This window comes from Lineus longissimus, chromosome 5 (genome assembly GCF_910592395.1).
Source record: "Lineus longissimus chromosome 5, tnLinLong1.2, whole genome shotgun sequence".
In the NCBI taxonomy this organism is placed as follows: Eukaryota; Metazoa; Nemertea; class Pilidiophora; order Heteronemertea; family Lineidae; genus Lineus; species Lineus longissimus.
In genome coordinates, this window is record NC_088312.1 from 10,080,399 (window position 1) to 10,093,937 (window position 13,539).

The 13,539-nt window shown below is 42.2% G+C and overlaps 1 protein-coding gene across 3 annotated transcripts in view; it reads left to right on the forward strand.

The window, feature by feature from the left end:
- LOC135488783 (sushi, von Willebrand factor type A, EGF and pentraxin domain-containing protein 1-like) overlaps nt 1–10,796 on the forward strand; it is a 38,967-nt gene extending 28,171 nt beyond the window's left edge. The window contains exons 23-28 of one of the 3 annotated variants that reach the window (XM_064773617.1): nt 3,802–3,987; nt 4,284–4,460; nt 5,711–5,887; nt 6,180–6,200; nt 6,978–6,989; nt 8,326–10,796. In XM_064773617.1, the coding sequence (XP_064629687.1) occupies nt 3,802–3,987; nt 4,284–4,460; nt 5,711–5,887; nt 6,180–6,200; nt 6,978–6,989; nt 8,326–8,759 (1,007 nt within the window). In that variant the 3' untranslated portion in view covers nt 8,760–10,796. Of the gene's footprint in view, nt 1–2,961; nt 3,175–3,801; nt 3,988–4,283; nt 4,461–5,710; nt 5,888–6,179; nt 6,201–6,977; nt 6,990–8,325 lie in introns of those variants that run through there. The other 2 variants (XM_064773618.1, XM_064773619.1) reach the window with 2 other exon arrangements.
- Nucleotides 10,797–13,539: the final 2,743 nt, after the last annotated feature.

Consider the following 13,539-nt stretch of genomic DNA (forward strand, 5'->3'; position numbering starts at 1 on the left):
TGGTAAGGTGAAGTGGAAATACATGTAAGCTTGTACCATAATACGGCAGTCATTTAATTCGGCGTATTCGATTTCCTCAGATGGAGGAGCTCCATCAGGCCTCTCCTGAACGCCCTCCCGGTGGCAAAATAAACGAAAAAATTGATGAAGCAGTTTAGGATGGTCAGAAAGTATGAAAGGTAATACAAGTGCTGTTGCCAGTCACTTATCTGATCAGGAATAAAAAAATCGTCGAGAATGCTGACGATTTCATACGGAATTCCTAGTGACTCCAACATAATGAATGTTATCACCACAGCCATCACTCGTTTAGTCGCTGAACTCGTTTGTTCACTTGGTTTACCTGAGTTTGTTAGCATGGTGTTTTTTCTCGGAGCTCTGAGCGCTATTAACACATTTGATGTTAAAGCAATGAGCACCGTCATTGGCAAACAAGCCATCATAACTATATCAAAAGTATGAATGTAACCTATATTGTAAATGGGGCTGTAGTCATAAAGATCAGAATGACCCCACCTCGGACGCATTCTGTCAACGCAAGGGTCGTAACGCCAGCGGACCTCAAAGCCGAGCGGAAGGGGGATACGGTACAAGAGTGACCCGCCAAACACGCACCCGACAGCGATGTACGCGTTTCTTTTTGTGCATAGGGACGCTGCTCTCAAGGGTCTGCAAACGGCTATAAACCGCTCAACAGCGACGCACACTGTGAGGTAGATGGACGCTGTCTTCGCAAACCAAAACGCCGCTAAAATATATCCGTATGCCATATTGAAAATTTCCATGTACGCATTGAACAAAATCACATAATAATGCATTCGTCGTATTGTATTGCGCAATATTTCTATCAGCAAGACCATGCTGTCGGCTACGGCCAAGGCGCGAATGAGGATGGACGTTGATGTAAAAGGGCGCTCGCGACCGACCACGATAAAGGCCAAACAATTCCCGGCCAGCCCGAGTGGTACGATTATCAGCATCAATGGTACTTGCGTGATGAATCGTATGTAGTCCCTGGAACCGCTGAGTGTTTTAAATCTGTAACCCGAAGCGCATAGCACACCAGCAGGTGATGATACCAATGTTGTGATATTCGCCAAGGGCGCTATTGTTGTGAAAGCATCCATCATGTCCATTGGTTTGTGATTTCCTCATATACAGTAATGGTGCGCAACTTTCAGGGTATTGCCCGAAACTGAAATTTGCCTGGGTCTTAGTAACATATGCACACTGTCACATATTACATTCACTATAAAACGGGGTATCAAAAGATTTATTTTCATCAGTGATTTCGACTGATCACAATCAAAAGTCGTCCAACCCTGCGGCAGAGTCAACCTCCCGGCCGCACGAAACTACGATCCTTCCGCTCATAATCCAGCTGATCGCGTCTCTTTCTGCGAAATTTGTCTTTTTGTCACACAACGTGGTTCAGCAGTAACAATGAGAATTGTCTATCTTCTGATAGGAACGCTGAAGCAGAAGAAGTGTATCTTCTTCCCCTTCTTCTTCGAAAATGTTAACACACCAATTACCTAAAATGATTTTGATGATATTCCTGACTGTTTTTTGTAACTTTTACGTCTTTGTGGAAGATATCTACAGCAAACGCTACGTTCATGTGACACTCGTTTGAGACAAACCTATCCAAAAACAATACAATGTTAACCAGTGTTACCTCATGATTCCCTGCGGTAGTGCGGTCTATCATGACAGTTTGATAGATTATAAATTGCGATGATCGATGGTTATATAACCGCCGACGAATATGTCTGTAGTGCGCCAGGAACACGAAGGCCCAAATCATATCGGAGATGGTAAAATCGCGCACGCCGAATGCTCTGTTCGGGGCCAGGGCACAAGAAGGATTATATATGCTGATGATGATGGTGATGATGATTGAGTGTTCCCATGATCCTGAGTCTTGTGCTTCGCAAAAAGAAATTTATTTGATGATGATGATGACGATGAGGGTGATGATGATGATGGTTGAGTGTTCCCATGATCCTCTTTTATTGTGTCAATTGGCAAACTTTGACCTAAATCGACACAATTCTGCACGCTCTTAGAAATAAATGTTTTGAACTTTGGAAGAATCCAACACATCGCATTCGAGGTTTTTCAGCTAAATAAAAAAACACCTAAATTGTTTTCAGAATAGCAAAAACACTTAGGGGTTATTCACATTGCTCAAAGACCTCTTAGTTTGTGTTCGCCAAAAAACTTTAAATGTTTTTCAATTTTACCTCTGGAGAGTGTGACATCATCTAACAGTCCTCATGTGAATAAACACCATCTTGTCGAAAGACACCTTATTTTCCTGACCTTCATTGCAGAAACTGGACGTATAGCTTCTGATCAGTGGCTTTGCAGTTCAGCATTGCGAACCAAATCACAATCATCAGTGTTTGCCATTGAAACACAGCCCTTTATTATTTATTACATGAACGCCGGCGCATTGAATGGTGTACGTAGTAAATATGAATATCACATACTAGGTTACAATCAAATAATCTCAGAAGAGATTCCTGATTTCAAAGCTTTCGTAATCTGAGTATCACCGAACAAACGGGTAATTCGTCCATTGTACGTGGGCTGCCATAATTTGTTCTGGCGTTTGAGTAGATATGCGACATTCACAGATATCAGAGTTACGCGTTCATTTCAAAATTAATACTTCCAATCATAATAAAAAAATGTATTTATTAACCTCGCCAATGCACTACAATTGTTCCACATAGACGTTGATAAAATGTGTGTTTTGGGACTCTAGACTAGTGCGGGCGCTTGCAGATATATTAATTAAGGTGACCACATGAGATTTGGTAAAAAGGTCTAGAGAGAAATCGGTCGCGTGTTGTTGTTTGTTTTGATTGAGATAATCTGCTAAATTATCTGCTAGAGTTAACCTCACGTTCTTGCACACTATCACTTTACATTGCATGCATCTTTACTTTCCAGACCTATTCGCGATGACGCGCGATGACCTTGACCTTGGAGACCAGCGTTTTGCGCAGTGGTGATGCGCCTGGGGCTATTTGTTGGGATGCAGTTGCTGAGCGAGCAGTTATAACTTTTATTGAACAGAAATTGAAGGCAGTAGGCTTTATCTAAGCCATTTACCAAATTGACGAGATAACTCGTCTGCGTGGGATATTTCTTGGTATGGGCGCAGGCGAGGTATATCACGACCAGTGTGCAACTATTGCACTGAATATTGTCTTCTTTCTGAGTAAAAATATATATATATCGTGTCTTTATTTGGGCAAGTCAGAAAGTCATCATTTAAGGTGTGAGTTTTATCTGTGTCTGGGTGTATAGCTTATGTAGATAGTAGGGTTTGCAAAAGCTAGGCGTCTTTAGGGTTTTACTCAAAAGGTTGTGTGTTTTTCTAATAGACAGATGCAGCATATTAGCATTAGTTTGAATTTGAAATATTTAGAAATAGGCTAGATCGTCGTGTACTGCTTCCATTGTGCGCATGCGTCACCTTTATATTCATTTTATTCTAATGATCTCCCTTTTTGGAAATTGCACATTTGCATGCAATCTCTTCCAGGGTGATGAAAAGAAATCACAGTTCTGAATATTTGTAACTGACACATTGTTTCAAGCTAATAATTTTCGTCACTTGGATTGCTTTTGTTACAGTACATGTAAGCTGATAACGTTTAACGCAATGCTCCGAACTAATAGTTTCAAGAATGCATACTCTGATATTTTTGTCTCGATTCGAGAGAAAAACACGCATTTATTATTTTTATGGCTCCTAAATACACCTAATCCATTAATCTCTTCCAGGGACGGTCTGTCCGAAACCAATGAAAGATTCCCTTGGCCTTTTAGAATACGCGTTCTCAGGATTACACCCTGGCGACACTGTGATATATTTTTGCAAAACTGGACTAGAAGGAGAGCGGAGAAACATGACTATTGCACACTGCATGATAGATGGGACGTGGTCGCGAGAGCCACCAAGGTGTACCAGTGAGTAGAAGTTGAGAATCGGATCGCTCTTAGAACTATAGAATGTAAAGTTGATAGCGTCATTCCTATACCACGGACTTAAGTCCGTGTTCCTGCTGAAAAGGATAGCTTTGGCTTAGGACACATCCTACTCCCAAACCCCTAACTCTTGACGACAAGGCAGTCATTCCTGCTGATATTCAATAAATACCAGCCGGCTTTAATGACGAAACGAGTATAGAGGTCGATGGCCTGACCATGAGGTCGTCGCGATGATTTTTATCCAGAAAGTTAAGGTAATGGGATATCTTTTACAGAAATAAAGTGCCGAGTTCTCGAACCCGTGACCAATGCCAGTCAGGTGTTGGTTGGTGGGGACGTCCCTGGAGCCAATGTGTCGTATACCTGCGATATCGGGTACGCTCTTGAGGGAAGTTCGATCAGGTTGTGCCTTGCTGACGGAACTTGGAGCGGATATCCTCCAAGTTGCAGGCGTAAGTATACGGCCAAGGACTACCGCTAAGTCCCTCGTGAAGGTTTTTGAGATTCTGAAAAATCTTGAGGGATTTTCTATTTTGCTGAATGGATCCATGTGCTGGCCGAAAAACCTTTAAAATGTTTTTTTTCTTCAAATACTCAAAAACCTTTTATTCTAAGGGCATTGTGAAAGATTGTTACGCTGGGATGACCGTGCTCATCCCTTCAAAACACCTTTCACATGGAATGTGTTCGAAATGATGCTTTTTAATTCGTTGATCGTATCTTCATCAGTTGGTAACTTGAAAATACAAGAAAAAGATGTTCAATAAATTGTAAATTGCATGTACATATAAGCTTGATGTTATTGTTGTCCATTTCACGTTTTCAAAAACATCTTGTCAATCCTAACTGTAATGTTGCTGTTAATGACGATCGCTGTGAGTAGGAGTATGCAACGTTCGTGATCTAATTCAATCCAGTCGCGTGATGTTAACATGTATGCACTGGAGGTCACTTGCTTGTTTACTAGTTGCAAATGCATGGCATTATTCTGCTGTATGCATGGTGCACTGCATGAAATTAAGCGGCACCCTGCAATTTTCCCTCTTCTACTGTCTCTGTGCATTACAATTATCACTAACTTTATCAAACGTTGTTTTCAGTGTTATTCTTCTTTGTCTTAGCGTTCGATTTACTATTTATGGCTATACCGCACAACCAGGCCTATGTCTCTTATAAACCTGGCTGTCGTCTTGTTCCTCCCTTGATCCCCAGAGCTTGGTCTCCAATGATGCACCGTATGGCCATGTAGCCAATCTCTCAGTATCTCACAGTGGGCAATTCTTGAGTACATGCTCTGGTGTCTGAATAGATGTGTGGCACTGGCGCCTTCCGGACTCAGCCATGACTGTTCATCCTCTTGAGGTGGGCAGTAATTGAATGTTAAGTACATTTTCACCTATACATTTGTATTTATGGTCAGGCTGAGCATTATATCATATATACGCCATATTTTCGCTAACGTGTGTTATCGTTTTACGAGTTTATAAAAAAGGCCAAGACACTTAGCTGGGCAATAGTTCTGTCTGTGTGTCTCATATTAATCCCACATTTCACACATCACAATTTAGAACATCTTTGGGGTCTTTAATCAAGTTGTAGGGTACGAAGGGCGAGGGGCCTCTTCTACGTGCAACTTTGCTCATGCCCACTATAAGACTACGTCCATATCTCATCAGATCAAAATTTCTTCTCGAATTTGTAGGAATCGACTGCGGGTTCCCCGAGTGTGCTCGTTTCTCCACGCTGGGGGGCGGTGGTATTCAATACGGGGACATCGTGACTTATAAGTGTTTTGATCAATATAAACCGACTCAGGGCAATACCATCAGAACGTGCCAAAGCAACAAGACATGGAGTGGATCGCCTCCGCAGTGCCAGCGTATGTATACTGTATCACGTATCCTTCTTTGAATCAACAGTATATAGATTCTGGTCAGTGCAGGCAGGAAAATCGAAGGGCTAGCTCCCCGCGTTTACCCTTTCTGGTAACTGGTTATAAATTTACTTTCTATTGGTGTCTAAAGACAAAACAGTAATAATGCCATTGATGAAAGCTATTTTTCCACTTACACCAACGTCAAGTCTATATTCCAAAATAATGCGGCATAAAACAACAAAACTGCGTCAACTGCAATACGCTGGTACTAATACTATCTCAACTTTTATTTCAGGCGAGCCTGTTAAAGAAGTGGGTGGGTATCAGGTTGTAACTCCGGTTTGTTTACTGTTTCGCTAGAAATCGAGCCATTACTTAGTCTCGTGCGGGTTCTTGAACGCTCAGTTCCATGCCACTCAATGCAAAACTCCTAATTCTTCCCTCAGTACCTTCTTCTGCTTAAAGTATCATTTCCTCTCTATTTCTTTTCGTAAACGATTCAAGACTATACCCTCTACTGTACTATAATTTGCTTGTAGTGCAGAGGTTGATGCCTAAAAAGTCCCTGATCTTAGAGTCATGGATGTGCAATGGATTTTAACATTAAAATTTCACTATTTGCTAAATTACATTATGTATATGGTAAAGTACATATTTGTTTTATTACATTAGCACTGCCACTTGACAATACTTTTATCCCATATAATTACATCTTTCATAAGCATGTGTGTGTAATGCAGTGAGTTAAGATGATGTATGTGACTTCCGGGTTTTGCCGCTTCAGTACCGAAGGTCGCAGTCTCACGACTCGTTGATCAACCCTCGTAAAATGGCGAGAATACAAACCTTGCTTCCGGCTATACACTGACATGATAGTATAGGTCATTTTCTGTCAGCTTTTAGCTCCTTTTCCACTTCGGCTTTTCTGACAATGATATCATGCTCTGCTGAATTTGACATTATTATCAACGAGTCGGACTGTAATATAAGCCAAAGGGGAAAAGGAGTCGTCCACCACAGCATCTTTTAATCTATCTATACACTTTTTCTTTTCTCATATTCCGTTACGATCTTCTGTCTCCTGTCGCCACAGATCCCACTGACGGTACGTGCATTATTCTTTACACTGGACACATCGTAAATTCCCATATTACCGAAGTAGATACAGTGCATACATGCATACAGAATGGTGAAATACAAGAATCACTCAGTGACAAACTTCACACACACACATTTGTTCAAACACTAATATTCAACAGTGACTAAAAGCACAAGTGAACATGTCCACAATGTATTTACACCAACCTACCGCACCTTGGCAGTCCAATGAACATTGACCACGATGTCTTTCTTACACTGTCTTTTAATTTAGGAAGTGACTATTTGGCAAGCCCGGCTCACCAAACAGCGCCTTTTTTCTGCCCTAGATGGAGAGCCGAACTCATGCATATTCAACCATACAGGAGCTCATTATCATTCGTGGCAACACGGTCAGCAACACTGGAGTTACAGTGAAACGCCTTTAGAAATGCACACTAATGCATTTAACATGCTTATTAGTTAAATCACGTTTATGACTTTTTTTGTAAATCCATACAGTGATGTACATGTACATGCTTCTTCATGGATTATTGACCAAAACCCGAGTTTAGTAACAGAAATTGAATCGAGAGCGGGAAGTCGGCCATTGTTAATTATGCGCATATAAATTCGAATATGACGTCACTGCTCTCTGATTGGCCAACATGTTGTAACCTCTCCGGCTCGCCAAAGAGGGTAGTATTTTTGCCCTGTTTGGCAAGCCCGGCTTGCCGAACAGGGTGGCTTTTAGTGCTGTTTGGCAAGCGGCTCTCCAAACAGGACAAAAAAGATGCCTGTTCGGCGAGCGGTTTGCCAAATAGACCCGGCCTTTAATTTAATCGAAAATATATCCAAAAATAGCCACTATATCACTCATCCAATAGAAAACAGCGCCGAGTATAAAGTGACCTACACGAGATTTATCAAGAATGATAAACTCTATCTTATAGGTGTGGAATAAGGATTTTAAAACGTAAAACTGTTTTCGCCTCCTTTTTTCTCGCCTCCTTTTTTCTCGCCTCTGCGAGAAAGCTCTGTGGCACTCTACATTTTATTCTTTGATATATTTTCTCTTCGAAAATTTGTTGCACCAACTATACCTCCTAATCGTGCCTAGCCAGGTGTTCATTTTTCTGTACATTGTATGAAAACTTTGACTGTTTAAAAGCAGTACTTCGCATGATACATGTGCATGTAACTGTATCACGTGCGTCAGTATAACCGCTTCAGTATACCCGTACATGTATGTGACACCACTAAAATCTACAACATCCTACACTGGAGGCCAAATCGGTGATTTGAAAACATCCCTTTTAATCAATTTTCCATATGTCCTGATTGCAAATTTCGTGCACTTTCAGATCCAGTTGTGCCAACAACGCCTGAAAAGAAAGTTGGTAAGAAGCTTGTCTATCCCAGCATTGATGCCGAGCGGGCACCAGAGATTGGAGCGGCGATCCTCGGCGTGACACTGGCCTTTGTTGGACTCATATTCTTCCTCGATATTTCCACCTACTATCACAACCTGAGAACAATGAGGAGGAACGTATCGCATTTTCTCAAGTCACGACATAATGTCAAGGCCCAGAAGCAGCAGGAGAAGGATTTGGAAGAATGGGGTGAAGGGACGAGGCGGTTAAATGGTGTGGCCAAGCTAGCTACAAACAATACAGTGGGAGATGAAACTCCTAGTACATCGAGTGAAGACACCATGGTCCAGCTCCGATCTTGTAAGTACGCCACGAGGATGAACACAACACGGCCTGTCGGGACAGAGAATCTGAGCGTTTTATGACAAAACGGAACCGAGGAAAGCGGTGATTCTTCGGGGAAGAAGGAAGCGGATTCTGAGACATCGAATGCACAGCTATCACAACTTATCAAGGAGCATGCACAGAATGGCACATCAGAAAGTAGTGAGCACGTTTTAGAGCCGTCAGATCGTGCACCTGCATATACAATGGCAGCACATGAAAAATCTGAAAATAATGCAAACGCGCAAAACAAACCTCAGTCTGTTATAAATGACAAATTCCCATTGAGAAGCTACCAGAATGGACCGATAGACATAGGACCTGCCAGTGCCTATCGTGTCGGGGTTGATGACGTGCCTGGAATGAATAACCTTGACATTGAGAATTCGTTGAAGAGTAGAAAGCGGGGTCCACTTGCTCGTTGGCCTCAGAATATTGTTGAGGATGAAGTGAACATCGTGAATGGACCCAACAGAAAGGATAATGTGCAACCAAGCGGTTCTTTCAGTGATGGTGTTCTAGCACGCGTCGAAGCTGCGGTTCACAGCACTGACGCCGAATCAAACTCTCCGAATGCTGTACAATCGGAGGTACAAGTACATAGGTCTGTATTTCACAATATCCCCATCCCCCCGCCCGTCCCGAAGTTACTATCGCATATTGCTTCAGTTCCGAAGTCAAGAATGCATGATCATCCCGTCCTGAAGTCCATATCTCAAAATCAAGTCCAAACATTCAAAGACCCACATTCTGCTGCCTCTGTCAGACCGAGAGCTTCTCGGGGTCCGTCGAGATCACCTGTGGACGCTAGCTTGTCGAGTAACCCGAATGACAACTCTATAATTAGAGCCACCGCAGATAAACATTCACCCAAATCCTTGTTACTATCTCAACATAACCCTCGACCAAAGACGTCTGCAGACATCACTTCAAATATTCAGAACTCGTCTGCAGCCACAGCTTTACGAGGACGCGAGGTACCACCTAAAGAACAGAATTCTCCAATATGCGATGAAACTCCAAACAGGCTGCGCTATTTGGACATGACTGAATTGGCCAACAGGGCCCAAACCCGCGTATTTTCTAAGATTCATTCGGATGTTTGATATTTTGGACTCTAAATACTACTCAGAGAGTGTGCATTGTAGATTATGTATGAACGTACGTACATAATCTATGCACGAATAGTCGAAGACGAAAAGAAAATGGCGTCCACCGTACAACTCAGCATTGATAGTCAGGGACGTCGACCAACCAGTGTCGCCATTCCTGTACAGTAAGTAACCAAGTGTGAATGTAATTTACTGTATAAATGTGTACAAAGAATTGTGTGTTCAAAGAATTGTGTACTTTTTATTTATCACGGTATGTTAACTGCACATTTATGTGTTCACAAAATTTTCATTAAAAGAGTGCAAGTAACAAATACAACTTGATTTTTTACTCCATCCAAAAACAACATCATATTGCCTGGATAGTTGTAACACGCTTGTTAATGGACATGATTGGGTTGTCGCTCAGCCCAGTGGCTCCTCGATCGAGACTCGAACATTTCATTCACAAAACGTTTTATTAATGTTGAAATGAACAGCGTTTGACTAGTTATGATTTGTAAACATCACAGACATGTGACTTTCATTCCATAGTTTCCCCTTTCCGACTAAAACCTACGTATTTGCCCTTGACACTAGATTTTCAACCTCCATGTGCCTTTTTAGTAACACATTATGTCGGTGGGGTGGGGTGGAGGTTTGGGGTTCCTCCGATCATGTTAAGGCATTGAAACATGGTGTGCATTACATATAGTTCGCCAGTGCGACCATTAACTTCCGAACACCAGTGAAACTCAAACGAGAGTGTTGCATTAACATATTGTCCAAGATAAGAACATCCGACTTCTGTATCTGGCCACCAACTGTGCATCGCCAGGACACTTCACGGATATGTTGCAGAACGTCAAGTTCTATGCTGGTGCCGTCGTCCGCATAGGCAGTGGTGAAGGGATACTTGCTTTCGGGTTTTCCCCGATGTTGGTCTCCAAGCACTGGGTGGTAATCGAAGTAGGTCCAATTAGAGGAATGCGCCTGATTGAACCACAACATTTCTCCTGAAAAAACATGAAAAAGTACAAAGCATGTTGCACAATACCGAAAGCCACAACCGCAGTCATACTATAGCTCTGAATAGAGCATGGAGCCAGACCGAAGAACATGTGCGCTTGGATGATCGGCCAAAAAAGTGTCAACCACCAGAGCTTACATCCTCTAAATAAAACCAACAATTCAGGGATTTGCGAAGATGGGGTAAGGTCCAGTGGTTTGTCCAATCAAAAGTGCCCAAATCTGTATCTCAATCGTGTTCATTAAAAATGAGCTATTCAGATGGCTCTATCATATATATATATATTTCTTTATTTCCTCCTTGTTAGAAGATTACAGAACAACAGTAATGTATAGTTATTTACAACAAGCAACAAATCAAAATTGCACGAGACAAATCAAGAAATTAAAGTAAAGGTGTCTCTGAACTATTTCGCCTTAAACATTTTCTCACGGCCGCCAGGTGGCGGCAGTAACACCCAGAACTTGTGACATTTCGTCAAAATCGAGGCTATCTGTTTGCCTCCCCAGCAATGTTTCGACCAAATCACTGTCCATCATATTCCACAGTTCGCTACTAACATTAACGTCGCATTTTTGCTCAATGCTGTCCCAAAACCGGTCCCTGTTACTGCTAAAGGCAGTGCATTGACAAAAAAAGTGAACTTGAGGGTCCGTGTAGACGCTGTTACATTGTTCGCAGGATTTTTCGGTTGGTTCGACACGCAGTGTACACAACTTTGCCAGAAAGGCATAATTTGATGCTAAGTTCGGATCGTTCTTTGCACAAATCCAGAGCATAGACGGAAAGTCTAGAGACTTTTCAATGTTCAGTATTCTCTGATGGCCATTTTCTTGGCAGTCTAACACAAATCGTTTATTTTCAAACAGTAATGTTGCTTCGTTCACTATAATTTTCCAGATTCCTTTATCTGGAAAGCTACATGTATCCGATTCAAAGTAATCGGTCAGATATTCACGGCAATTATATTTGTCCATAAGCTTTACGAGGTTTGGAACATAGCCTAAACTTTTATTACTGTCTTTACCCGCACGTTCGACCATATTGGCATATCGGCATTTTAGAACTTTCAAAGGAAGGGAATTTTCAGACATTTTTGCAAGTTGCCTGAAAAATTGCAAACACCTTCTGTCCAAGTAACACTGTAGCGTAGGACTGCCTATCATTGCTTGGCACACGGTTGTGCTCGTTAGCCGATTAAATCCTTGCATCCTTTTAAGACAGTAACGGTGGGCTCTTTCTAGAATTAACAGCTCTGAGAGAGCAATTTCCTGACACCAAATTTCAGCTCCATAAAGAGCTCTGGGAAGGCAAATCGTTCTGTACAAGTTGTGGCTTATTATTGGGCTGAAACCACTTGGCTGCTGATTTGGCCCAATTATGCTCATGAGCGTATTCTTCAGTTTCTGAGCAGCTTCAATAGTTCGCTGCGTAGACTTTAAGTATTTATCAACTAGTATCCCGAGGTGAACATGAGAGGATTTTTCATTGACCGACTGGTTACCTAGCGCCCATTTCCTTTCATTTTTTGTTCGCTTCCATTGCGCAGCGGTTTCCCCTAGAACTATAACACAGCATTTTTCGGCATTGTAGTCATAGCGCCACTTGACTGAATACCGAAAGGAACATGACATCATCCTATCAAGGCCACATTTTGCGAGAGAGAGCAACGTGAGATCGTCTGCGTGACACGGTGAGCTGCAGTTTATATTGTCAATGTTTAATCCGTCTCTGGTGTCATCGAGCTCGTCTATTAGCGCGTTGATAAACAACAAGTAAAGCCACGTTGACAAGACGCCACCTTGTCTCACGCCTTGTTTAAGCGCAAACCACGGCGAGGAGAATTCGTTTTCTGTGACACAGCTTTCTATTTCAGCATAACAATTCTTTGTAACTCGCCAGAATTTCCCATTTATACCAAACATAAATAGTTTATACAGGAGACCTTCAATCCAGACGGTGTCGTAGGCTTTACGGGTGTCCAAGAAGCAAGCGTACACTTTAGAATGTTTTTCGATCTGATGGTATATCGATTCCATCATGACAAATGACGTGGATACACAACTGCGATTTTTCTGATAGGCGCTTTGTTGTGGGTTCGGAAAGACAATATTATTGTCTGCGGTCCAGTTTTGCAACCGAGTCAGCAGTAGCCTTTCAAATAACTTGTACAAGACTGGTAACAATGTGATAGGCCGATAGCTATTCGGATCACTCCTGTTCTTCCCATGACCTTTAAACAGTGTATGTATAACTCCCCGTTTTGCATCTCTCGGAATATGTTCATGTTTGAGGAACAGGTTAAAGAGTTCTGTGATTTTGACATGAAGGGCATGCCCGCCATATTTGATGTGTTCGTTGCCTACTCCATCATGCCCTCCGGCTTTCCCGTTCTTTAGCTGTCGAATCCCACTTTTTACCTCTTCAGTGGTAAAGGGGGCGTCCAATGAGGGGTCGTGATTGGCAGCCGATTCTCGCATCATTTCCCCTAGTTTGGTATCCACGAATCGTTTGAAGGCGGCGTCATATTCCGGTTTCACCTTTGGTGTGTAGAGCGTTTCATAGTGTTCCGCCCATTTACGCGTTATGTCGGTGGAACTATAGAAGATTGTTCCGTCAAAGCGCATGGGTGGCGGTAGTTTATTTGGGGTCCGACGGTTGGCTTTGAGCAGTTTCCAAAACTTAGTTTGGTCAATTTCT